Source organism: Ambystoma mexicanum, chromosome 5p (genome assembly GCF_040938575.1).
Source record: "Ambystoma mexicanum isolate Mex_15411 chromosome 5p, UKY_AmexF1_1, whole genome shotgun sequence".
Lineage (NCBI taxonomy): Eukaryota > Metazoa > Chordata > Amphibia > Caudata > Ambystomatidae > Ambystoma > Ambystoma mexicanum.
Window position 1 is genome coordinate 241,016,891 of NC_090930.1, and position 26,887 is coordinate 241,043,777.

At 43.8% G+C, this 26,887-nt stretch overlaps 1 protein-coding gene across 4 annotated transcripts in view; it reads left to right on the forward strand.

The window, feature by feature from the left end:
• TENM1 (teneurin transmembrane protein 1) overlaps positions 1-26,887 on the forward strand; it is a 2,006,416-nt gene that overhangs the window by 362,150 nt on the left and 1,617,379 nt on the right. For all 4 annotated transcript variants that reach the window (XM_069612654.1, XM_069612656.1, XM_069612655.1 and 1 more), the window contains exon 2: positions 9,140-9,418. In XM_069612654.1, coding sequence (XP_069468755.1) covers positions 9,199-9,418 — 220 coding nt within the window. In that variant the 5' untranslated portion in view covers positions 9,140-9,198. The remainder of the gene's footprint in view (positions 1-9,139; positions 9,419-26,887) is intronic.

Sequence of the window (26,887 nt, forward strand, 5' to 3'; positions counted from 1 at the left end):
ACGTACAAGTGGGGACACACACCATGGACAGGACAGGGATTAAAGGACATATCAATGTAGGTATATTTTAATTTTGACAATCGGTGGTCAATATTTTCAGATTCAGATGATCTGAGGAACAGCAAATAACCCACAGCAGCGAGAATTGATGTGAATAAAGATGTGTTCCAAGTGTGTCATCCTTTTTGCCGCAATCAAACCTGTTGGAAAATGGTATGCAAACTTTTATGATAGAAAGTGCTTTATACGTTATTTTATTTAACAATAGTATTATTTGAGCATATGTATTCTGTTTTATTATTATTATTATTATTGTTATTATTATTATTATTATTATTATTTTGTAGTTTAATGTTCAAGTTGCATAAGTGTGCACGTATAATAATAACGGCTCAACTGCTAAATGATTCTGATGAGTGGAGTATCAATAGAACTTTAATACTAAAGGAAAACGACTTCAGCAAACACACATCACGTAGAGTTTGATGTGCAAAGTTATTCAATGTGCATGCGCACTCAAACCATTCACAGAACTCACTTGGATGCAAAAGCACATGGCAATGAGTATGGCGCATGCGTGATGATTGCTCAGAGTGCACTGCATCTGTGTGTGTTGTCTTCCTGCAAAGCAGAGACCGACTGTGGCGAAAGGCTTCTGGAACCCGCATTAGGCCGAGGTGCTTATGTAGCAGACATGCGTAATTATCAAGGTGGGTGTTGCTGTAAACGGCCATGCACATGGCTCTGCTTCCTTTCTGCAGAGTGAGCTCGGGGCCCGCACATGTGTAAACGATTACACGAAAGGCGGACAGAACCATGGCTAGCGATTTGATCCTTGTTTTGTAAATCGTCATACTCCGTGTTGGGCCGGCCCCTAATTTAATTCAGTCCATCATTAACATGCCAGTTATTGCCTGCTGTTTTGAGATGGGACGCATACTGATATGCAGAATTACAGTACTTATTGCCTGCTGTTTTGAGGTGGGACGCATACTGATATGCAGAATTACAGTACTTATTGCCTGCTGTTTTGAGGTGGGAAGCACACTGGCCTGCAGATGTTTTCTTGCATCTTTGATGTCATAAATAGAAAGGCATTGTTGGCCTGGAAGGCTGGCAAGAAGACATATCAGATCTTATGGATAATTGGAAGTTTTCAGTCCATTGCTTTTTGCTCATTACAGACTCACCCTGTGTGGCATTAACAGTCCCAGATGTGGCTCCGGAGCAAGCTGTGATTACATTCTGAAGCTACACCTGTGTAACTATGCGCATTAAAAGAGACGCACCTGTGGGCGTGATTGCATGTCGGTGGAGAAGCAATGTGACTTTGAAGCTCAGGCTGGCCTACCCCTCTTGGGGTGATATCAAGATTGTTCTTCTTATAGTGAAGTTGTCACCTTCAGATAGACAAACACCCATGGCATAGAAGGATTGATAGTGCAAATAGCCAGTTAAGTTTCGGAAACTCCTCAAGACCTTCCTCTCTCTGCCTCTCCCCTGCTAACCTTCTCTCTCCTCTCTCCCTCTCCACTGCTAACCTCCTTTCCTTTCTCTCGCTGCCCCCCTCCTCCTTCTTTCCATAACTCTGTTTAGTTTTTGCAGACTGGTCACCTGGTGCACCCCCTGAGCTACGCAGATCTCAGACACCCCGCCAGTATTTGCTCTTGCCTCCGGCCCTCGGCACCGTGCTCAGCATGTCTGCACTTTCAATACACGTTCCATGAGTGAGGTACCTCTCTGCACATCACCCAGAGGGTTAACCTCTCTGCACTTAGCCCAGGCCACTGCCGCTGAGTGCACCTGTTCCCCCCTTACCTTCCCTCACACTCCCGCCTGCACACTTGCATGACCTGTTGCATTACCAATTTGGTGTCCATAAGTATCAAAGAGTAAGTGTTGCAGCTGCAGGGCACATATGTCTATATCTGAGCCTGGCAGTGACATCAACAGCAGGCAACAGATTTAAGGAGCATGCCTAGGATGGGCAATCTCTTTCCAGTACTCTGTCTTCCACCTTCATCCAGGCAGGGCCCTCTGCCAGTCACCCAGTACCACACGAGTGTGCACTACCATCACCCACACACACACCAGTGGAGCCCTTGTGCAACAGCGCATCCTCTCTGGATTAGCATTGGTTGGGCATTCTCCTCACCACCCCTCATTCTATGTGCAAAAACCATGTTTATTTTGTATTGAACCACAACCACCCACCCCCCCCTCCGCCGCCCGCCACGTAGCTAGTGTAAATAGATACAATTAGCAGGGTAGATATGAGTTTGAGTCCATATTGTAGGTCCTAGCGATTCGGGCTGAGCATCTCATTTTGCTTGAAACGAACACCCACGTGCCCTTTCTGTAATGGCAAAACAGGTTGAAGAAGAGTAGAATGGAAGGATTCCCTTAGCACACGACAGAGTTTATCTTACGAAGAAGAACATTTATGCGAAGAATGGAATTTCCGAGGATCTGGATTTGGTTGAGGCTGATTTTGTGCCACTGCTGGCTGTAACCCATTACTTGGAGACCATTGTTAAAGGCATTATGCTATGGATAATCGAGTGTGGCATGTCATTATGTATTCAGGGAAATGGCATTTTCCACACAGGAAGAAGAGTAGACGGACGGAGCCAAACTTTCAACGTGAACCTTTTTTCAAGCATTTTTATTTTTCAAGTAAAATAAAAGGAATTGTAAACTACCATGGACAGCATTACTATGATAAGAGGTAACGCCGTAGCAAAGCAAGGTTACAGTTTAAATCTACTCTACTGTCGCTTGAGAGTGTGCCCCAAAGATCAATCAAAGCAGTTGCATCTCTACTTATGCAGCGGCGGGTTTGGACAAGTTCATAAGCAGATCATTAAATATTGATATGCTCTGAGAGGTGCAATTTCATGGGGTCGTGTGCGAGTATTTGTGGCCAGATACAATGTGTCATTTAGACATAGGAGCATACAGGAAGTGAGACTTGTCGCATAGTAACAAGTGGGGCGTTAAATATTTAAGAACACTATTTGTTTTCCTAATCTATGGACTTTGCTAGACATTAGAGATGGAATACATGCAGTGTGAGGCTCTAGCAGTAAACCACAGAAAAAATAAAGTAACATTATTATTTGTATTATTATTATTATTATTATTATTAATATTAATTTTATTGTATTTATTGAGCATGGACCTAGCCTCAAGAAGCAATGGAGCGCTTTATCGAGGTATACACCAATACAGAGACATAACAGAGTGCTTTACAGAGGTGTACAACATTACAGATGTTTAACAGAGAGCTTTTCAGAGGTAACAACAGAACAGATTCATGGCAGAGGGTAGGGTGCAGAGGGGGACAAAGGAGGGGTATAGCTGTACCAGGTGGCAGGGAGGAGAGGAGAGGGGTGGTCGGCATCTAGCTAGTCAGATGGCGCCAGGAGCGACGTGAGGGCCTAGATGTTGACGAGGATAAAATAATAACCCTCTGAAAACACACCACCTCCAGAATAGATCATTTTGATTGTTTCATTTCTGTTGGTAATTTGCAACAGTCTAAACCTGCACTTACAGTTCACTTTAGGGAGAAGGGCATGCTAACGGCCAAAACTGTGATGTCCCTTATGCTACCCAGTACCTTTACACAAATACTAACCTAGAAGTAATCTGGCGACTGCATGGAGTCTATACTTGCCTTACTAATATGTATCATCTCAATAATTCCAACATGTTATAATTATCATTTTTGTAATTGTTCTTTTATAACACACTTAATAAGCGCAAGATCGGGATTCAAACCTGTGTTCCTCTGCGTTGTCTTGCTTACAAGACACACCCGTTGCACCTAAGCTATGCTTCCTCCCAGGAAAACCGTTTTAAAACAGTAACATATGGTGATGGAATCTGAATGCAGTCATTTTTGGAAAATGAGGCTCCGTGATATCAATACAACTCTACATGCCTAACCCTACAGATTGAACATCGTATACCCTCCCTATGCATCTGAAAACGAAAATTAAAAGACAAGAAAGTCGTCTGGCACAAGAAATTATGTTGTGGAAACAGAAGAATTGATATGAGGCCGGGAAGCCCAAAAGGAAACACACCAACACAGGTTACAAAGGACATACAAAGCGCTTTATTCAAAGATACAACAATTACCAAAAGTCAATTGACATACGGATAGCTATTCGGCCCTCAGAGTAACAGAACGAACCATCAACGGTAGTTCGCTGTGTTAGTGTGAGAGACCGAACATTGGGATACTCGGGTTCTTATACTTTTTATCCAGCTCTGGCCAACCGCCTCGCAAGTTAACCATTCTCAGAAGCAGACCTAGGGTTCGTTGCCAGGTCAATCCCATAATATATGCATTTTTGATCAGTTCCGCTGATACAGTTGTTCATTTACACATAGGTCAGGGATAGGACAAGGTCTCAGTTCGCGACCTTAACAAGTGGCCTGCGGGCATATTACTTATTCATGTGTGCGGAGGTCACAACGGCCAGAATCCCACTTGAAATGTCATTCGGCCTCCATTTTGTTGTTCAGGGTGACTTCCACACTACAAGAGAACCTAAAATGGCGGCTAAATCCAAGATGGCGATTTACACAATACATTAAGGTCAAGACCTTGCCGCGGAATCTATGTACGCGATGTTTTTTAGACAACTTGGCGTAGGCCAACATACATTCAAACAATGCGATAGAAGGTACAATATTATTTCGATTTCCACAATGTAAGGTAGCAGGAGGGGATATTGAGCACCATTACAACTGTGCCGGTCAAGTAATAACGGTGCTGTTAAGCCTACTGGCACCATTGTTACCGGACCGGCACAGAACGACTGTGCGGGTGGGTGCCGTCCCGCCCGCCAGGGTCAGACCTGGAGGGCGGAATGACAACCGCCCACAGAGTTTCACGGAAGCACCGGCACCGTTTTTAATGGTGCCGGTGCTTCCGTGGTCCCCATTCCCATTTGAGTCCTATGGGGCTCAAATGGAAATGGGGATTAACAATTTACTGGCCGCTGACTTCCCGGAATGCCGTGTTATAATCCTCGGTGTTACCGGCAAACCAGGCCACGGAAAATATTGCAAGTCCGGCGGCAACACACCAGTAGCACTGGCAGGTTTGCCGCCAGACTTGCAACGAAGCCCATTTACTTTGGTCCTGGATTAAAGTGAAGCCCTCATATCACTGAAAAAGGAACAAGTAGCAAAAACGGGCCCAAGAGTACCCAAATGAGAAGAAACAGCCTTCCATAACATGCAAAGGAAGGGCCTGTCTCAATACTCAGCGAACATTACATCTCTCTAAGAGCTCTAAAGCCTCTGCCCCTATGCTCTGAAAATCCTGCCGGGGGCATGTTGAGGGCTGTGGGGCAGAGAGAGGCAGCCAAACCAGTGTTGGCCAGTTGGATCCAAGACCGGACCAAGCTGTGTTATGTCATGTTACGTTAAGTTAGGTCTATTTTTAAAGCACTTGTAGAGTCGCAATCGATTTCTTGGTGATAGGGCAATAACAAGTAGCACGCCATTGGCAAGGTCTTACGGCACCGCAGGCAATCCATTGTTTCCTGCCACCTCCTGCTCTCTGGAAATTAGGCCATTTTGGTTTCAAATGGGTCTAGTCAGGTGATTCTTGTTGTGCCCCTGCTTGATTGGAAGACCGCTCCGGGAGTGTGCCATGCCACACAAGGCGTTGCCGCTCAAGCGATTCTGAGAAGCGTGCAGGACATCCCTATAATATGGATCTGAAACTGGCAGGAAAAGTGTCACGTGGCATGCGTATAAGATTTAGGTGTTTTTACCATTCAAGATGTGTGTGGCGGAGGCATTCGCCGAACATCGAGAGGCCATTTTGGCTGTTCAGGTGCGTTGCAATCATTATTCACACAAAAGGCTTCAAGGGAAAGTACTAACTTTCCTACAGACTATACAAATAGATGTTAATTGCAGTTTATTGTGGCAAGGGGTGGTGTAGCAGGTACAGCAACAAAGGAGGGAGCGATCCTCGTGATAGGTTGCAGCAATAACCAGGTGTCCTCCAGAAATGTTAACAAGCAGAAATCCGATTTTCAAAGGCATATGTACACGTTTCCACTTCTAGCTAAATTATAATGGCCACAGGCTCCTTAGAGAAAAGCGTTACACAAATGCGCCCATAGAAAACAGGGGCTGTAGTCTGACTCCAAGGAGAACATGCCATTTCCCTATTCAAACCTGAACACTGCACAGCAAAGAGTGGGAGCACTTTTCCAGAGTTCAAGGGTGTGACTATGGAAGAATTACAATACGCTTCACTCTTTTGGAGTCCAGATAAAAACCAGATGGACTGCGATGTACCGAGATTTCATTTTTTGGAATAAAAGCAACCCGAGCTTAGAGCTCCTACCAATGATATATGGAGCGCTATATAAATGCCAAAAAACATAACATAGCATAACATGTCCCATGATTTGTTTCCCTAATATGGTGAAAAACAGACCAAGTGAATTGCCATATTTGAATCCAATAATTTATATAATATCACATGCATGATTTCTCTTATTATAGCAGGTCTAAACTGCAGCATTGTATCTCAGTCATGTATTGCATGCCATGTTTAGGCCAGTGTTGTCAATTGGTGTTCTAGTTACCTTGCACAATCAGTGACACTGTCAAGTGCAGAGGCACACACTTTATCAGTGTGTCACTGAGCTTCCAAGCTTAGTCCGCCTTCACAGAATGTTGGTTTCACCAGCCCCACTTGTGTGTGATTGTGGAGTACCAAGCGGGGTCTTGTTTCACTGTCGAGAGGTGGTTTGGAAAGGTGGTTTTGAACGAATGATAGCGTGTCCCAAGGCCACCAGGGCAGGATGGTAAGAGTTACGTGGTGCGTCATGCCGTTGTGTACTGCACCGTATTTAAGGGGGCACTACAGCATCAGGTATGTTGCTTAATTCTACATCAGAACATCACGAGATTGATTTTGGGAGGGGTACAGTCTATGGGAACTAGTCTCAAGAGCGCTACCAAAGACCTTAAATTGAAAGAAGGACATGCAAAAGGCAAGCGCAAAGAAATCCTCCATGTCACGTGACTATGAGATAGCGATGGGGAAACTGTGGTACCAATAGCAGGGCTGGAAATGGTGGAATGGGTGCACTTTACAGCCCCTCTGCCATTCAGCCAATAGTGTGATATTCGGATTTTGGCCCACATCTGTCTCACATTGGCTAAAGGGAGGCGACAATTCACAGTTATTTTGGTCAATCCTAGAGCGAAACATAATGGAAGCCTTGATTGGGTAGAATGTCCAATTTTAATTTAGTCAAAAGGTTTCCCAGAGTTCTTGGTCACTCGCGGAGAACATTTAAGCAGAATTCTGAAATGTCCACCACACGGCACAAGAGATTGAGGTTGAGGAATCTGCTAATTAAACACCTACTTCCAGTATGTGCATTTCCTTGGCACATTTTCTATGATCAGACCATTCCTTGTGGCATAAAGAGACTCTTCATTTCTTTGGGAATGACCCCCAGAGTGAACACCCGCAGTAAAAGCACTGCTGTCCTGAACAATGTCGATACATTATTACAGAAATCTTTGAAAGAGAAAGTCATTCTGCAAGTCTGACTGATCGGTAAACCTGATAGTACATTTTTGCTTATGAAAAACAAAAGCGATGATGGCTGGAAGTTTTGGATTTAATCCGTACCTCTGACATTGCTCTGGGCAACCCTCCACACCAATGTTTTTCAACCTGCCAAGTCATTACAGAAGGGAAAAAAACATATGCAAATCCGCTTTGTTCCCACCCCAAAAGAGGCAGTCCAGTCCGAACTGCTAGGTCACATCCTTTTTGCTTGAGACAACAAGCATTCCCAGACATGTTTCAGCCTCATTGGGTATCATCAGTGAGCAATAGCTTGAATCCCTACTCCCACAGGTGGCAATACCTGTTTCCGTGCAGAGGGGACTTGGCCAAGAGGTTCTGGCTTGGCAGCTCCCACTGAATGCAGTACCTGACTGATTAGCATATGGATGGACCCCTTTGGCAATGGCGAAGACGGGCTAAAAACCTGTGGTGTTGAAGGTTGCCCAGAGCAGTGCCAGTTGTTTAGATTTATTCAAAAACTTCCACCGATCACCTCTGGTTATAGTATATCTCCCTGTGTTAGATAGCGTATGGGGGTCCCATTCCATGTTGCCCCATAGGGAACCAATCGGCACTTCCCTGATGTGGGGTTGCTTCGGTTTCCATGCACAAGGCACCTGGTCTAGCAATTCTGGCTTGGCTCTCCCATTGAATGTAGTAACTGACTGTTTAGCATATGGATGAACCCCGTTTGCAGTGGTGCAGACAGGCTAAAACATTGTGGTGTGGTGGTTGCCCAGAGCAATACCAGTGTTTCATATTTATTTAAGACCTTCCACTCATCACTTGTTTTAGTTATAGTTTGTATCCCCGTGTGAGAGAGTGCATGCCCAGACGTAGGTCCCTTACTTGCGGTGCCGGAGAGACCAAGCTGCACCTCACTAATGTGGGTTGCTTGCATTTATGATCAGAGGGGACCTGGCCAAGCAGTTCTGGCTTGGCTGCTCCCATTGGTGGCAGTCCTTGACTTAATTGTATATGGCTGGACTCCTTTTGCAATAGCACAGACAGGCTAAATAAGGGTGTTGTGGAAGATTGCCCAGAGCAGTGCCATTAGTTAATATTCATTCAAAACCTTACACACATCTATTTTTTGGTTATAGTCAACTTTTGCTGCCACTTTTACTGATCTGCCAGATTTTCATTAATTTGGCAGGCTGAATTTGGGAGCAGGATTGATTTAACACGTCCACCTGCTTTTCCCGCTCTGCCTGCCAAATATACCTGGATTACCACCAGCATGTCATTTCAATGCTGGTTATAATCCAATGGATTCCTATGGGATTTGCCTGACGTCTCCAAGGCTTATGATTACTTGATAGTATGGAGTAAACTTGAACTGAGGGGACTTTTGCATGGAAGTTCATTGTATTCCTTAAATGTTTACCAGTTGTGGCATTGACACAAATTGACTAATACAATGAGGCGTAAATAAAAAGAGACACTTGTTTTGCATGTTTCCTTTCCAGTAGTTAATAATCATTTGAATGGAGCCTTCACTTTTTGTTTCAGGTCTCACTCCCTCTGAGCTGCAGTTAGCTTACTTTCATTCTGGGACAACCTAACTGAACATGGAACAAATGGACTGCAAGCCCTACCAGCCGCTCTCGAAAGTGAAGCATGAGATGGACCTCGCCTACACCAGCTCTTCCGATGACAGTGAAGACGAACACAAGCTTCGACAGTCGTACAATTCCAGGGAGACCCTGCAGGAATATAATGAAGAACTAAGGATTAACTACCCCAGCCAGGGCAGCAGGAAGAGAAAGGCGGTGGACGATTCCACACAAGGTACTGCATATCATTTCATATTCTCATGTATTTCTTGTTGGGGCATCATCAGAATAGTAGTTAATTGTATTTCTTTTCTGATTCCTGCCAAGTGTTTGTTGCCGTTGATGCAAAAACTAGGAATTGCTCTTTCAGCTACAATAACACTCAAACACTTTTTGGGACCGGTCACTAAAACATTATTTTGTACTGTCACATACATGCAAGGTGTGTTTTCTTCAGTTGATCACACATTCTTTTTTTGGTACATAACACATGTTGTAGTCTTTCTTTACATTGGTTTTCTTTTAATAACCAACCTTTAATTAACATGTTACTCAATATGGGAAAACCATACATGCACAAGTAATAATCCACATATATTTTCAAACAAATAAACCAGAGGTTTGATTATCAAGATCAAATTTTAAGCACAATCAATGTAATTTTTACTGAAAATATTCTGTGCATTGGCAAATTTGGATAATCTTACACATTTGCCAAAGATTTCAATGACATTGAATGATTTGTAGTATTGCAGATAGGTGATAGATTTGTGCCTTTCATGATACAAATATGAATTTTGGCACAAGTTTAGACCACACCCGAATGAACATATTTGGCTATGAGGCCATCTCAGATTTTTCCTGTAACAAAGTTGGCTGCCCTTTGCATAAAATGGTCACTAGTTGTCATTTAGGTATCTTAATTTGTGTCGATATCCATTGGTCAAACGTTTACTTGTGGTCATATGATGCCTATTGCACAGTCTTGAAGTACACATGAAGCCTAATAGTAAATAATAATGTTTTTTTCTTCATAATTTATAACAGAATATCTACATTCATTGATATAATCAAGGGAATAAAAACAAAAGCATTAACAATTATTGATTGATGTTTATGTAATGAAAATGCACTGTTTATGTTTCTCATTTTTATATTATTTTTCATTATTATTAACACTATTCCTCAGATTATTGGTAATAAGCCCCTTATTTCAGCCAGTACAGAGATCACCACAAGTACTAAGAACAGTACACTGTAGGGCAGCCTTCCTACACATGCGCTGTAGTGTGCAGCATTTCTTGCAGCCACATCAGAAGAGTTCCCTGCAAGCTTGATTAGCTTCTGCTAGGGTTGTCCAGGATAGTTCATATCTACCTTCATCCTTCTTCTTTCACTCCCAATCAATTGGTTATGGAAAGCTTTGGTGTTGTGACCATCATTCATAACCTAGCAACCAGTGCTCACATAGATGCTGGCACAGAGTCTTCCTGAAACTTGTTTCAAAAAGATATGTTGAAGTGATTTTTCATTTCAAAGATGTCTCTTCTCACTATATTTGCTGCGTCAGCAGGATGAACAGTCACTCTCTGCATCGTAGTCAAATGCTTTGCTCAGTGCAGATTAAATATAATTATTAAATAGAAGTATCACATGACAGCCTTGCTTATGTACTTCTATGTCAGGAAAGTAAGCAAGTATCCTGTTTTTCAGTTTTGTCAAATGTATGCATCCTGAAAGAGCACTAGCATGTTGTTTCATCCTCATTGCTGTACAGATTCCATAGGTCAACAAGTTTACAGATGGCTGTAACTTCAGTGTCTGTTCCAGCATCTGTGATGTATGATTTAAATACTGAAAATGCAATGCCATGGTTAATTTGGCTCATCTCAGTTCCTTGTGTTGTTTTTTCTCTCTTGCTCTATTATATAATAAGACAAAGCAATGAATATGGTACATGGCATTGTGTGCATTAAGATTGCATGCACTCCGTTTAGCAAGCAATGGTTTGTCTTCTGGTTTAAGGCCACAGTGACAAATGCAAGTGTCAAGGCCACATACAGATGCTGTACACAATGATCTTCCAGCTGTGCCAGACATGTCACAAAAAAAAGCATATTGGTTTTGAATTCACAGCATCCGCTGGTGATATCTTCCTTTTCTCTTTGCAGTTTTGCTTTATTGAACTGCAATTTACATGATTTGTGAAACCAAGCTTTAGATCACACCGATGTTGCCTCCATACCTCCATCTTCATCTAGCCGTGACAGATTAATTGCCCTTGATAAAGACCCAGCACTCCTAAAGTACAACACTAAAAGCAGATCAGATATTGTCTTCTTGGCAGATGAAACACGTGTTCCACTTTATTTCTGTGATTTGTCTGGAAGTATCAGGCTTGAACTGATTGACCAGCTTATGTACATTCTCCATATTTTCTTAATTTTTTTCTCCTTCTTAAATTGTCATGCAGACTCCTTCTTCTGTGAATAAAAACATGATGATCATATTGCACTTCTCTTTTTTCACACCCTTGTTTTGTGCATGCATTTATATGAACTATAGGATATTTTGCACACATATCTAGAACATAAAGTCATTAAAGATAACATTTAATATGGAAGTAACAGCATCAAATAACATACAAAAAAACAGATTAACACATTTTAGCGGCTGCCATTTTGAATGTCCGCCGCTAATGTTAGGGGGGAAATCTGGGATTTCCTCATAGCCAAAAAAAAACTTTCCATATGTAGTATATGTTCCCCAAGAATGATGTTTCTTACATCAATAGCACAATTCGTCCAAATAGTTCACCTGTCTGCTGTACTATCGGGCTTTCATCTTTCTCCTTTCCCATTTCCTCAGATTATTATAACCCTCAAAGTTCAATTTCACTTCTACGTAAAGCAGTTTATTATGGGTGATATTTTAAATATGTATCTCTTGATCACAATGGTAATTTTTGATTCCATTCATTATTGCAAGCATATCTAATAACTCCAATAGCCAGTGTCTTACTTGGAAATATGTACTTATTTTTTCTAAGTCCATCTGAACCCATACAACACATATCATTACCCTCAAAAAATAAACACACAATCAGTCCCACATGTATATCATCATTATTACCCCCTCCCATCAACAATCAATCTCCCTCCTAGACCACTAAGTAGTACTATATATCACCGAGTATAGCTATTGTCTAATATATAAAAGAACTGCGGGGGAGAATACAGGTGGCAAAGTGCCATTGCATCTTAACAATCCCCAGCAGTCCTATCCATGACGGAACTGATTCGAAAAAGCAAGTAAGAGGGGCATTTATGACCCATAGGGAACCACAGTCTGTAGCTGCATACATGCGTAAATCAAGCATGGGATCAGTAAGCACATGGAGTGACAGCACTAAAGGTGTCATAATTGCCAAGGCCATTTTTATATTTCCATCCCTATTTCAGAACTAAACATGTAAAAGTAAAGAAGAGAATGGAAACGCTCATGCCACACATGAACACTTCAGTTGACGCCATAAAATCACCCCATATCTGGATGAAAAGAATTGGCTCCACATAAAACAGAGGGATCACTTTAGAACATCTGCATATCCACTACTACGTGTCCAATATTATACATGTTGGTCTTGCTTCTAACTTAAAGCCACACACCTGCGCGGTTTCTTCACTCAGCTACTCACTTCCACCTCTCCATCTCCAGACACGGCTTTGCTCAGAGATAAGGACATACCTTGTCTTTGCTCCGTCTTTTGTGTAATTCCCTTCCACTCTTCGCTAGGCTTTTTCTATCTCTCACTACATTCCGTTGACAGCTGAAAGTCTGAGTCTTTTCTTTGGCCTTACTGGGTTAAGCTTCTTCAAATGCCCCATAAAGCTTCGTGTCAGGACACCACTTGTGGTGTATAGATACTCTACAAATAGACAAGACATAGTAATAGAAAGAAAGCCTCTGACATGTGTCTGAAAAGACCACTTGCAACATTGCACTTGCACCGCAGGGGAACCAGGGACCAGGGAACCAACTGCAGAGATGTCCCAAATCAACGCATAGCCTATTGGTTAGCGGAATGCACACTGAAGTGTTCATGGGTATCTTCGGAACAGCCCTGCCTGCATTTAACTGGTGAGTTGGTTCACTTTTGGCATTTAGCCAACTTGCAGAATGCTGTTGTTTTCTCTACCTGTACGCCGTCAGTTCACATGCAAGTGGAACATATGTTAGTAAGGGCTGCAGTGTTCTCCTACCAAACCGCATTAAAAGTGTATTTGCCCTCTTCCAATAGGACAGTGAGGGCCTGATATACAACCCGTTTTTCACTGGGATTGCACCATTGTAATGCACTTTTGTAAATCACGCCCTAAATCCCTAAAGGCAAAGATACATCTGCATAGAACCAATTATGGCTGGACTTGGCCAGGTGGTCTTTTCTTCCCGATGAAAGGCAAATCAATCTATATACGGTGTGCCAGAGTGCTGCAGCACCTCCCATTCCCCATTATATGTAGAGCCTAAAGGCCCCGTGGAGTAAACAGAACTTTGTTTGGTCTGACATCCCATTTGGGTGCTAAACTAAGTATTTCACTCTGCCTAGGATGTATCTATAATGCTTAACTCCCACATTAAATGATTGAGTCCTTGCAGGGAAATAGTTCACATCTACCAATATGAATTGCCATTCAATCAAAATACCTAAATATACATTGTTGAACTCCCAACACTAAAAGTGTTTATAGATAAACCTTTTTATCGTTAATGCTGTTAAAATACATATGCTTTGCCTCTTCAATAATGGGGAATTGATTGAAAAACACACATACTCACCAAATGACGGGAGTCTTGCTTTCTATACTGAAGATAGCAAACCATACTAGCCTTCCAAATACTTTACTAACAATCGAGTCAGATATTCACTTTGTGACCTTCTCAAGCAATCGAAAATAGTGGTCATCTCCCCATGTGCTCCTCTTGAATGCAACTACCTCCAAATGCTCAGTATATTATTTAATTGCCCATCCCAATGAGCTTAATCCTGAATGTTTTCTCGTTGGGATTCAACACTCACCCTGACTGATACCCTACAAATTGCTGGTGTGTGGGATCAGTGTCTTACACCCAAATTCCATCATCAAGGCTGCCACTGATGAGCCATCGCCATGCCGTAATCCAGAGAAAGTACTGCTGCATGTGCTCAGTAAATGGTTATATATACTCTATTCCCCTGTGTTCTCCATGACATGTGATGATATGGTCTTAACCAAGTGATCTTTCTTGTAGAAAAACATTCCAGCTCAATTCTCTTTTCTGAAATCCGCTTAAGCCAATAGCACTTCTTTTTGGGCTTACTCCTACATAAAAAAAACACCTTCAGTACAGAAATATTACCAATGGTACTTGTAAGCCTCACCCAACTACGCTGGGGAAACATATAGATATTTTCTCCTGATGTCTGACCATATTTGGTAATGAATAAAATGCACACGAGTGACAAATACACACTGTCACACTGTGTGCTGAATTTTAAAAGGGTCTGTTGGTTTGCGATCATCTCTATATATCACCTTGAGTAAAATCCTCCATAATACCTATCAACAGATCAGGCTCAATTGCCATGGATTCCAACTTCTCCATAAACTCTTTTTCGTTGAGTTCATCAAATGCTGCTTGGGGACTTCGAAAGCACAGGAAAGTATGCTTTGTCACAAAGTCATGTGAAGGTCACAAAGAGATTTGGTGTCTGATCGACAGTGCTCTGTTGAAACACACACTAGAGGGGAAATATTAATCCCACCCTCTTTCAGCTAGTTATGAACATGTAATGCATGTTATCATGTATATGGGTTTCTATCCTACAATCCTGGCTACAAAACAATGAGCAATGGAGCACTGTACAAGAGTGCAGGGCACAGAGAGCGATAGAGTGGGGAGTGGGGAAGAATACTTTGGAGATTTTGGCTAGAAGTTGGTGGGAGAGAGAAAGGAGGTCTCGGTGTGCAGTATTTTTTGGCCTGTTGATAGGTTATTTAGGAGAAATAAATAGATAACTTTGCAGTGGTCTATTTGTGCTGCCGCTGGGGCTCACATCATTTCCTCAGTGCGACACGTGAGAATTTGTCTGTGAAAGAACAGTTTTAACTTCACACCATCAACAACTGCATTGATTTGATGGCCAAACAAGTTTACATTTCGATATATAGACATCGATATTGAAAAGATGTCATTAACAACTTTTTCTATGCAAATGGCATATGCAGTGCATAGTTAAAGACTATGACAGCATGTTTCCCCAAAGTGTATGGATGTGATCAAAGAATACACCACTGCATTTAAATACATGTTTCTCATTTGTGTTAAACTTATTAATAATGAATTAGGACTTAACATAAAGTCCAGCACTAATTTCACCTGTATTTTCTGTATTCTTAATTGAAGAATACCTCTGTTTTGGTATCACAACATTTATAACTGGGAATCGAGCAGCTTGAAACCTTGCCGTACTGTCTTTCGCACGGAAGTGATACATTCAGTTCATGTTGTATACACAGTGAAGTAGATGTCTAAATCATCTGTCAGGTAGACTGATTAGTCTTCTGGCACTCACTGACATATCCCATGACGTTAAGAACATTTTTCAGATGTGCAGAGCACTAACATGCAGGTATCCTTGCCATACACATACAGAATTAATCTGTTACATTTGGGATGCAGGGTCAAAATACTTCCCAGCTGTGCCTTCTAAATTTTGTGTGTGTTCCTATTGAACAAGGAAATAAGAGAGGCGATGTTTTTGGTCATTTGAATGAACTGTTTGTTAACAAAAGGCTAAACATAAGTTTACATTTTACAATCCTTGTCTTAAATTATAACATTGATTGCAAGTGCTTTCTAGGATGTTTGGCTAGATCTATGAGAATTGTCCAATACTTGACAAGTGCCTTATTACTTTCTATAATTGTATGTTTATCAATCAGAAGAATCGGCCAAGTATTGAGGGCTATCACTGTTCACTCCACCTGCAAATTCCCTCCACACTCCCTGCTCTCCTCCCATTTACTATCATTTGTTTCAATTTCTTTCGTGTGGTATCAAGCATTTCCCTTGAGTGAATGTCTTGGATTTCTCATGCTCACCTTCCAAATGTCATCCCAAGGTCATCAGATCACACATCCATTTATTCTTTTTGGCCCTCCCCCTTGTGAAGAGAGGCTACTGGTAAAGAAGTGACATACCCCTTATCATTCTGTGTCCTGTCAACCAGCTCACGATTCAAGGCCTTCTAAGTGTTGTCCTGCGTCTTTATAATCCTGTGACTTCCAGATTCAGGACATCTATCGCCCAGCCTATGGTACTCTTGTGTGCATGCGCCAGCAAACGTGTGTTTGCTGATATTTAAATGCAAAGCATAAAGTGTAGTTGCCATCCATGCTGGGTCTTTGAAGGTGACATTTTCAATTCTTCTAAACTTTGATTGGTGGTATACCTTGGGAGCATGAGGAATTGCTTTGATGATTCTCTTTCCACGGTGTCCATCACCCAAGTGTGTATGTGCCCTATATATCTGCTCCATAGTTTACTAATTCACATTTGCTGGGCTACCATGAATTTACTGCTATTACAGAACACTCGGGCATCAAATCTAAAAGCTCAATTTGACAATGCTTTCTAGTTGGGATTAAGTCAAGGAACTATTCATATGCATAAAGTCGGTCATGGGACTCCAATGCATTGTTCAGAGAACATTTGAAAGACGAAGTAGCGTAATCAGCCTCTTAAAGATAAATAAGAATTCACACTTCATGAACTGTGTCTGTGTGCATTCTTAAATCATGCAGTAAAGACAGTGAAGCAACGGGAAGCGTTTCCCGCCAAAAAAGAAGTCAACGGAACCAGTTCAGACTCGTGTACAGGACACGGGAAGGACAAACAATGAGTAGCAATTGGTAGAGACAAGAGATTACAACATTGAGGTTTATGCCAGAGTGGCTGGAGGACCAGGTTTAGGTTGGAGTTTAAGGAGGTCTATACATGAGACTAAATGGGAGAGAACAACTACTGTGCATCCCTTGCATCATTTAAGACAGAAATAAGGAAGAGGGAGTAATGAAACCAGTGACACCTGCTACGTTAAAAAGGATGGTCATAGATTAATGCCAACAATACTGACTTAGATGCTGAGACGGGTGATGGTATGGACACATGATGTGTATGGAGCAGCCTTCCAGACAATGATTGTCAGTCTGACCTGCCCACATTTGAAAATCACAAACCTTGTGATTTCTGCAGCCCACAGTGCATGCACTCCTCACCGCCTCTATCAGTTTAATAAAATCTGGCCTTGCCACCAAATGTTTAAAAAATAGAGAGAGAGTGAGAGAGACAGAGAGGGAGAGAGAGAGAGAGAGAGAGAGAGAGAGAGAGAGAGCGAGAGAGAGAGAATCAGCATCTCTAATGTATTTCCATCTGGGTAAACATAAATATTCCTATATTCCTGGTTTAATAATATTTAAACACTGCCAGAGTAGTTCTGCTTAATTATTAGCTCATCATCGATGCAGGGCAGACATAGAACTGACAGAGTTTCCATCATCTCTTTGTAAGTAAGGCTCCATGAGAGACATTTATTTGTAAGGAAGACACACTAAGTGGTGGAGCCGGGATTGAGACCAGGCTGCAACTCAAGTGTTTGACCACATTTCTTTTCAGGTCTAATTGGTAAGATTCGTTTTAATAAATGTTTGCTTTTCAAGAATACTGTGTTATATAAAGATGACTCGACTAGCGTTTACCGTCCTCCCTAAAATGGAGGAAAACAAGCTCCAGAATGAAAAGTACTGCAAACCTAAAAAGTACTGTTACACTTTGCAGATATACTTGCAAGACATTCAAAGCATATCAAGGAAGCTACTGTGATGAGATAATCTGGTTGTTGGTTCATACAGACGTCTTGTTTATATATGTATAGTGTGAAGAAAATGCTAAATTCTGCATGACTGAAAATCCTTCTTTGTGTGTTTCAAGTAAAAACATGTAAAGACAATAAGCAGCAGTGTACATTTGTATCTTGAAACAAGATATACGTGGATATTCATCTGAAGCTTTGTTTGGTATTGCTAAAGCAAAATAGCAAATGCCCCCCTCAGTTTGTATTATCAGCCAAGAACAGAGAAGTACTAAGGGTCTGATTGACTATACCACTTTTGAATGGGAAAACCCTATTGAAAAAGGCTTTGTAAATCCGCCCGTAACACCCCCAGTGGTGGCCCTGGGGACTTTGCTGCCAGAGCCATGTTGTACATACTGTGTCCCTCACAGGCATACTTTGATCCCTGCTGTGAGAAGACGGCCGCATAGTTAAATCCGGAAGATGTCATTGACCCTGAGAAGAACATGAATACCCTGAGACTCCGGGTCACCTCTGGAGGTTAGGCAGGTCTGCTGTCCGGCCGATTGACTTGCAAATCAATCTCTCCATCCCAGTAACTTAGAAGGTGGCTTGAGTCAAACAGATGGGGGGATCTTCAGGCATAAAGCACTGCTCTCTTGGTCCCCGCTTGTCAGTTCCCTGCGCAGTCATTATTGGCACGGCACTGCATCTATAAGCTCTGCCCCTCATTACCAGGCAATCTCTTTCTTCGGGTCTGGGTGCGAAAGGGGCATTTATGCGTAATTTGCCCCAATGCTCTCAGTGCAATTGCCTTTTGGTCTTATGATTGACAGCATACTCTTCAAGCACGCAGCACAGCACACTGTAGCACACAGTGGAGACGTGCACTGCGGGCACTGCTCCCTTAGCCACTTCCCGCAAGTTGCCCCCACACTACTCATTTACCAGTCACTTGAAAAACCCTACAAAAAGGTGAGGGAGCTCATGGACAAATGTCATGGCGGCAACTTGCCAGCAGGGGTATTGCTAGGCCTGGAAAAGACATGAGGCTACGCTAAAGTCAGAACTGTCGGGACTGGGGGCTAGCTAGCCTTTTGGCTGCAGCTTCTGAGATTCTATCCGGGGCTACAACCAAAAGACCAGGGGCTATAGCCCCCTTACCTCCCCCCTAGCAAAGCCTGTGGTGGCAAGTGAAAGGATGTTAAAGTGAAATCTGTAAATGCCATTAGGACACATAGCGTTTGCCTCAAAAGATTGTGAACACGCCATAAATAACCCAAGAGAGAAGGGGGTGGTTCCTATAATGTTGTTGCCAAAGAGTAAAAGGTGCAGCCATTTTAAACCAAAAAAGCTGCTATAATCCTAACGGGAAATTGCACAACTTTCACGAACAGACGATACTCTGGTCTTTTGAGTAAGGTACTCGATTATTTGGCCGAATGATCTGAGTGTGCACGCTTGTTTTTAACTGTTCCACAACCCAGGGGTGATGGTGGCCTCTCAACTTGAGCCGGGGTTTAGAGCAAGACGGAGATTCTCTCGCGAATCAGCAAACGTCGGTATCACTGTTTTATGAACGAGGGATGTTGCTTTTTCACGGGGTAGAAAGCCTTTTGTCATTTGTTGGTGGAGGCGCTCGGATTTCAAGTCCAAGATAATTGGATCTATGAGATCACTGCGACCGTCATAAAGCAAACATTTCACGCTAGTAGGGTGGGCTCACGTCTTTTTCTGACATTACATCTCTAGGGCTGCATTGTATTGCTGGTGTATGTGACCTTTCCTGTGCTCAAACGGTATGAAGACGAGTTGGCGTTCTTACCTTTGAGGTTAGTTAACTAATTAGGTGTCTCAGGTGGAGAAGAGTCAAAGAGCCTTCCACATTGACCCCCAACACCTTACCCTGTTTAACCACCTTCTCTGCCCCTGAGCGTGCAAAGTCTTCCATGTATCTGCCTCCCTGAACTCCATGCCACTCCTCTCTGCTACGTGTAAACATGACAACTGAAAGAATCCATGGTCTCTGCAGCTACATTGTGAAATGCTCTGGGATCTAACTGTCCGCAATTCAGTGAAACTGCTCAACCGTACTCATGAACATGCTGTTTTAAAAAAAAAAAAATCTGAAGAGTTTAACTTTCTCAGCTCACTTAAAAAAAAATGACAGCCTGTCGCATGACACCCAGCGACAGAAACTGTGGTGTCGTTTGGGCCCCCATCGGAAATCTATGTGCATTTTGAAGGACATTCTATTTTGGGGGTTTGGGTGCAAGTGAAATGAATATGCATAGTCCAATAATAAAGTTGGAATTGATTTTCCTAAGGTATACCTTCTTGCAGAATGCCGAATAGACTCGGCGTGTCTGGTGGTCCTCTGTGGTGACAGCATGCACATATAAACACCACACACTGCAACACCCAGGGGCGCTGTCAGTCACTGGCTTGGGAGGGCTTAACTCTGCCATATTGAGGAGGTTGCAGGCAGAAGGCAGAATAGACTCGACGTGTCTGGTGGTCCTCTGTGGTGACAGCATGCACATGTAAACACCACACACTGCAACACCCAGGGGCGCTGTCAGTCACTGGCTTAGGAGGGCTTAACTCTGCCATATTGAGGAGGTTGCAGGCAGAAGGCAGAATAGACTCGACGTGTCTGGTGGTCCTCTGTGGTGACAGCATGCACATGTAAACACCACACACTGCAACACCCAGGGGCGCTGTCAGTCACTGGCTTGGGAGGGCTTAACTCTGCCATATTGAGGAGGTTGCAGGCAGAAGGCAGAATAGACTCGACGTGTCTGGTGGTCCTCTGTGGTGACAGCATGCACATGTAAACACCACACACTGCAACACCCAGGGGCGCTGTCAGTCACTGGCTTGGGAGGGCTTAACTTTGCCATATTGAGGAGGTTGCAGGCAGAAGGCAGAATAGACTCGACGTGTCTGGTGGTCCTCTGTGGTGACAGCATGCACATGTAAACACCACACACTGCAACACCCAGGGGCGCTGTCAGTCACTGGCTTGGGAGGGCTTAACTCTGCCATATTGAGGAGGTTGCAGGCAGAAGGCAGAATAGACTCGACGTGTCTGGTGGTCCTCTGTGGTGACAGCATGCACATGTAAACACCACACACTGCAACACCCAGGGGCGCTGTCAGTTACTGGCTTGGGAGGGCTTAAGCCTCCCATATTGAGGAGGTTGCAGGCAGGAGGCAGAATAGAGTTGGTGTGTCTGGTGGTCCTCTGTGGTGACAGCATGCACATGTAAACACCACACACTGCAACACCCAGGGGCGCTGTCAGTCACTGGCTTGGGAGGGCTTAACTCTGCCATATTGAGGAGGTTGCAGGCAGAAGGCAGAATAGACTCGACGTGTCTGGTGGTCCTCTGTGGTGACAGCATGCACATGTAAACACCACACACTGCAACACCCAGGGGCGCTGTCAGTCACTGGCTTGGGAGGGCTTAACTCTGCCATATTGAGGAGGTTGCAGGCAGAAGGCAGAATAGACTCGACGTGTCTGGTGGTCCTCTGTGGTGACAGCATGCACATGTAAACACCACACACTGCAACACCCAGGGGCGCTGTCAGTCACTGGCTTGGGAGGGCTTAACTCTGCCATATTGAGGAGGTTGCAGGCAGAAGGCAGAATAGACTCGACGTGTCTGGTGGTCCTCTGTGATGAGAGTATGCACATGTAGACCCCACACACTGCAACACCCAGGGGCGCTGTCAGTTACTGGCTTGGGAGGGCTTAAGCCTCCCATATTGAGGAGGTTGCAGGCAGGAGGCAGAATAGAGTTGGTGTGTCTGGTGGTCCTTTGCGGTGACAGTATGCACATGTAAACACCACACACTGCAACACCCAGGGGCGCTGTCAGTCACTGGCTTGGGAGGGCTTAACTCTGCCATATTGAGGAGGTTGCAGGCAGAAGGCAGAATAGACTCGACGTGTCTGGTGGTCCTCTGTGGTGACAGCATGCACATGTAAACACCACACACTGCAACACCCAGGGGCGCTGTCAGTCACTGGCTTGGGAGGGCTTAACTCTGCCATATTGAGGAGGTTGCAGGCAGAAGGTAGAATAGACTCGACGTGTCTGGTGGTCCTCTGTGATGAGAGTATGCACATGTAGACCCCACACACTGCAACACCCAGGGGCGCTGTCAGTTACTGGCTTGTGAGGACTTAAGCCTCCCATATTGAGGAGGTTGCAGGCAGGAGGCAGAATAGAGTTGGTGTGTCTGGTGGTCCTCTGTGATGAGAGTATGCACATGTAAACACCACACACTGCAACACCTAGGGGCGCTGTCAGTCACTAGCTTGGGAGGGCTTAACTCTCCCATATTGAGGAGGTTGCAGGTAGAAGGTAGAATAGACTCGACGTGTCTGGTGGTCCTCTGTGATGAGAGTATGCACATGTAGACCCCACACACTGCAACACCCAGGGGCGCTGTCAGTTACTGGCTTGGGAGGGCTTAAGCCTCCCATATTGAGGAGGTTGCAGGCAGGAGGCAGAATAGAGTTGGTGTGTCTGGTGGTCCTTTGCGGTGACAGTATGCACATGTAAACACCACACACTGCAACACCCAGGGGCGCTGTCAGTCACTGGCTTGGGAGGGCTTAACTCTGCCATATTGAGGAGGTTGCAGGCAGAAGGCAGAATAGACTCGACGTGTCTGGTGGTCCTCTGTGGTGACAGCATGCACATGTAAACACCACACACTGCAACACCCAGGGGCGCTGTCAGTCACTGGCTTGGGAGGGCTTAACTCTGCCATATTGAGGAGGTTGCAGGCAGAAGGTAGAATAGACTCGACGTGTCTGGTGGTCCTCTGTGATGAGAGTATGCACATGTAGACCCCACACACTGCAACACCCAGGGGCGCTGTCAGTTACTGGCTTGTGAGGACTTAAGCCTCCCATATTGAGGAGGTTGCAGGCAGGAGGCAGAATAGAGTTGGTGTGTCTGGTGGTCCTCTGTGATGATAGTATGCACATGTAAACACCACACACTGCAACACCTAGGGGCGCTGTCAGTCACTAGCTTGGGAGGGCTTAACTCTCCCATATTGAGGAGGTTGCAGGTAGAAGGTAGAATAGACTCGACGTGTCTGGTGGTCCTCTGTGATGAGAGTATGCACATGTAGACCCCACACACTGCAACACCCAGGGGCGCTGTCAGTTACTGGCTTGGGAGGGCTTAAGCCTCCCATATTGAGGAGGTTGCAGGCAGGAGGCAGAATAGGGTTGGTGTGTCTGGTGGTCCTCTGTGATGAGAGTATGCACATGTAAACACCACACACTGCAACACCTAGGGGCGCTGTCAGTCACTAGCTTGGGAGGGCTTAACTCTGCCATACTGAGGAGGTTGCAGGTAGAAGGCAGAATAGACTCGGCGTGTCTGGTGGTCCTCTGTGGTGACAGCATGCACATGTAGACCCCACACACTGCAACACCCAGGGGCGCTGTCAGTTACTGGCTTGGGAGGGCTTAAGCCTCCCATATTGAGGAGGCTGCAGGCAGAAGGCAGCACTCTGCTGTGAAGTTCATCTTGGGGCTCCGATGGGGAAAGGGGTCCTACAGGAAAAGCCTTTCTAATGTCCCACCTCGGAGAGCAGAACATTTACCTTTAAATAACGGTTAGCAGCACCCAGAGAGGCAGGAGAGGCATATCCTGCCTTGGGAATATCAATAATATCTCCTATAAGGAGGGCACAGGCTTATGAGCCCCACTTCCAATGGTTAGCATTTCACGGCCAGACATACTTGTGTACAGGTGCGTTATAAGTGACACATCATGTCATATCTTCTCCTTGTGAAGCTAAATAGTCTCTGAATTGGGGTGAACGATGCATCTAACGGGCCACATGAGGGCATACTAGCTGTCCAGCCTCCTAGACTCAGAGAATAGTTGGGGGGAGAGGGGTAACACACAATGGCATATTAGCCGCACCCCTGACCAGCTTGAGAATGTACAGCCATTCTATTAATTGATGTTGATCCAGTGTTCATTTCCGAGACCCTCAGCAGCTTTCAAAAATAACTTTCAGTGTTTAGGCCTCGTTGTTTTACAAGGAGTTTGTCAAATAGCATCTACAAAACGAAGTGCTTTGCATACAGAGCACGTGAAAAACAAATGCAATAATTGTTTTTGTGTTAGGGGAGACTATTGAGCAAGGTGCACTCTTTGAAACTTTGACCCACATGGGGCATGATTTTCCTAACACATGTCAAGAACATGAGGTCCGGTGCACATCTCTGCTGTCCGCTATGTGGCACACGCTCGAGGACCTACATGGGATATATATGACTCGCAATCTGTCCACTATATGGTGCTGACCTATGGCGTGTGGACATGTGGACCTGCTACAACAACAGGAAACCCTCTTGTTTAAGACTGTTCTTGTGTTACCTCTCAGTGCCTTAAATATCTTATTATGCTGCCCTAGGAATATGTTACTTTGCCAAACGTCAACCTCTTCTGTACTGGGCAAATATATGCAGTTAATGCTTATAACAGATGAAATATCATCACATGAAACACGTTGCCCCTGAGCTATCCTTCCTCACCAAAACTGGTGTATCCAACCTTGCCCATAAGATTGTTTGTCTATTATTCGTTACTGTAACTTCAAGTTATTTTCAGTTGTATTCATGGTCCAAGGACAGAAAAAAAGTACTGAGGACAAAGGTTCATGGTCATTTTCAATCCAGGGAATGATATTGAAACTTCTGATCAAACTCCAGTTCGTTATGAAAATAGGGCATTGTCAATGGGTTGTTCTAATTATTCTATGGTAAGTCGGGCGGGCGGGATTACAACTGTCAAATCCGGAATTGAAGGCACTAAACCAGCATTGTTAAAAAAAAATAAGCCGCTATCTCCTTCAAACCTGTCATTGAATGCACGTAAACCACCATTGTTAAACAAAAGAAGCCACTATGTCATCAAATCCAGCATTGAAGGCACATAAACTGGCATTTAAAGCAAATGTGGCATGTGCCAGCATAGGCAATTGAAGGAGGGGCACTGCGATACATCATCATATTGAAGCTCAAGCATAGCCTCAAGAGGTTCAAATGGGATGTTGCCACCTCCTGGAGTGCCTCGCGACTGCCCCTGGGTGGTAGCCGTGTGCGGAATAAATCAACGTAACATAACATAAGAACAGTTTGCTCTTCACTAGTTTTGCTCAGATTGTCGATTTTACAGCTCCTTGTAAGGTTAAAAGGGTCTTTTGCAAAAAGAATTTGCTAGCAGGGATTTGCATAGTAACAAAACCAACTTTATATAGAGGCATATGAAGTCATGCGTGCCAATCAGTGTCATCAAGCATGTTCCATATCCCAGATTACCTAAATCTACTGCTATTCCAGCAATAAGGCGAGAATTTAGCCTCCTATCTCTCCTGGCGACAGTCAACATCAACTCCCTACTTCTATACCGACAATGCATCACCCAAGGTAGCCAAGAAATGTACACATTGCTAAGTACAGAAATGCAAGCGGAAACGCTCAAATTGTTATCGACATGGAAGAATGACAACAAGGCCCTACTGCTTACAGTCACCTGCTCTGAAGAAGACATTATCACCAACCCAGTCAGAGTGACCAAGAAATTGAAAGACCTAGACTGGATGTTAACTCAAGATACAGCAGCCACAAACAAGCTGATCTCTCAACTAACACAAACAACCTGCAAACTAAATGAGCCCATGAGGTATTTAAAAAAAATTCCTAGTAGATCAGCCCGAAATTTCCTACTTAGGGCTAGATTAAACCTATTGGAAACAAACGAAATCCGGAAGATCAGAGGCATTTCTGCAACAAGCAAGTGCCGCCTACGTGGTTTAGAAAATGAAACGATTCGCCACCTGCTCTTGTCTTGCCCAAAAACCAGCTATTAAGATCTGCCCATCTTAAACACTTCCGAGTTGAAGAACGTTGGTGGGACGAAGACAAATGGTGGCATAGATTGATTGGAGGTGACAGAACAACTTGGCAACTAGCTCTACTCAAAATTCTACAACAGCCAACGAAAACGATAACGTGCCCTCGGTCACTTTTAAGAAGCAACCGGCCTACACAACTTCTTTTGTAAAGTTCCATTTTGGAACACACACAAATTAAAAAAAAAAAATAAATAAAACATATCCCAGATTTGTTTCATGAAACAACATGCAAGGCTTTTCCCAAGGAGTTGTAGGTCATGAATACTCAAAGGGTGTTGCAGTGGTGCAATGGTACCTGAGTGAAGAATAATAAGGTCAGACGAAGTCCCGGTGCACAGGTATCCTATTTGCTCAGACTGATTTCTTTCCTGCGTCTTTAGCTGGTCAGCACTGGTATGCTTGATAACAACTACAGAGAACAGCAAGAAATAGTGACCACCCCACACCAGGTTTGAAACAACTACGCTTCAAAGGTCAAAATGTTTGAATAATAGACTGTCATTTGGGGAACAACCTGCCCCCTGATCTTATGGAAGGAGGCATGCATTGCTTGATGAGTGTCTGAGAGTTTGACTTTCTGGTTCATTCAGAACTCTATGAAAATATTGCAGTGTCTGAAGTTACCCTGTTATGGATGCTGCATTTTTTTTTGCTGCCGATGTTGCCCGATTCCTCCTATGGAGGAGCCGTGGGAAATTTGGTGCCAATATGTACCATTTCACACTATGTGCAAAGATGCAATACATCCCTAAATTCACAACAAGAAGTTATGGGGCCTGATTTACAAAAAACACTTTTGAAGGGAAAAGCCCATTGAAAAACGCTTTGCAAATCAGGCCCATGGTC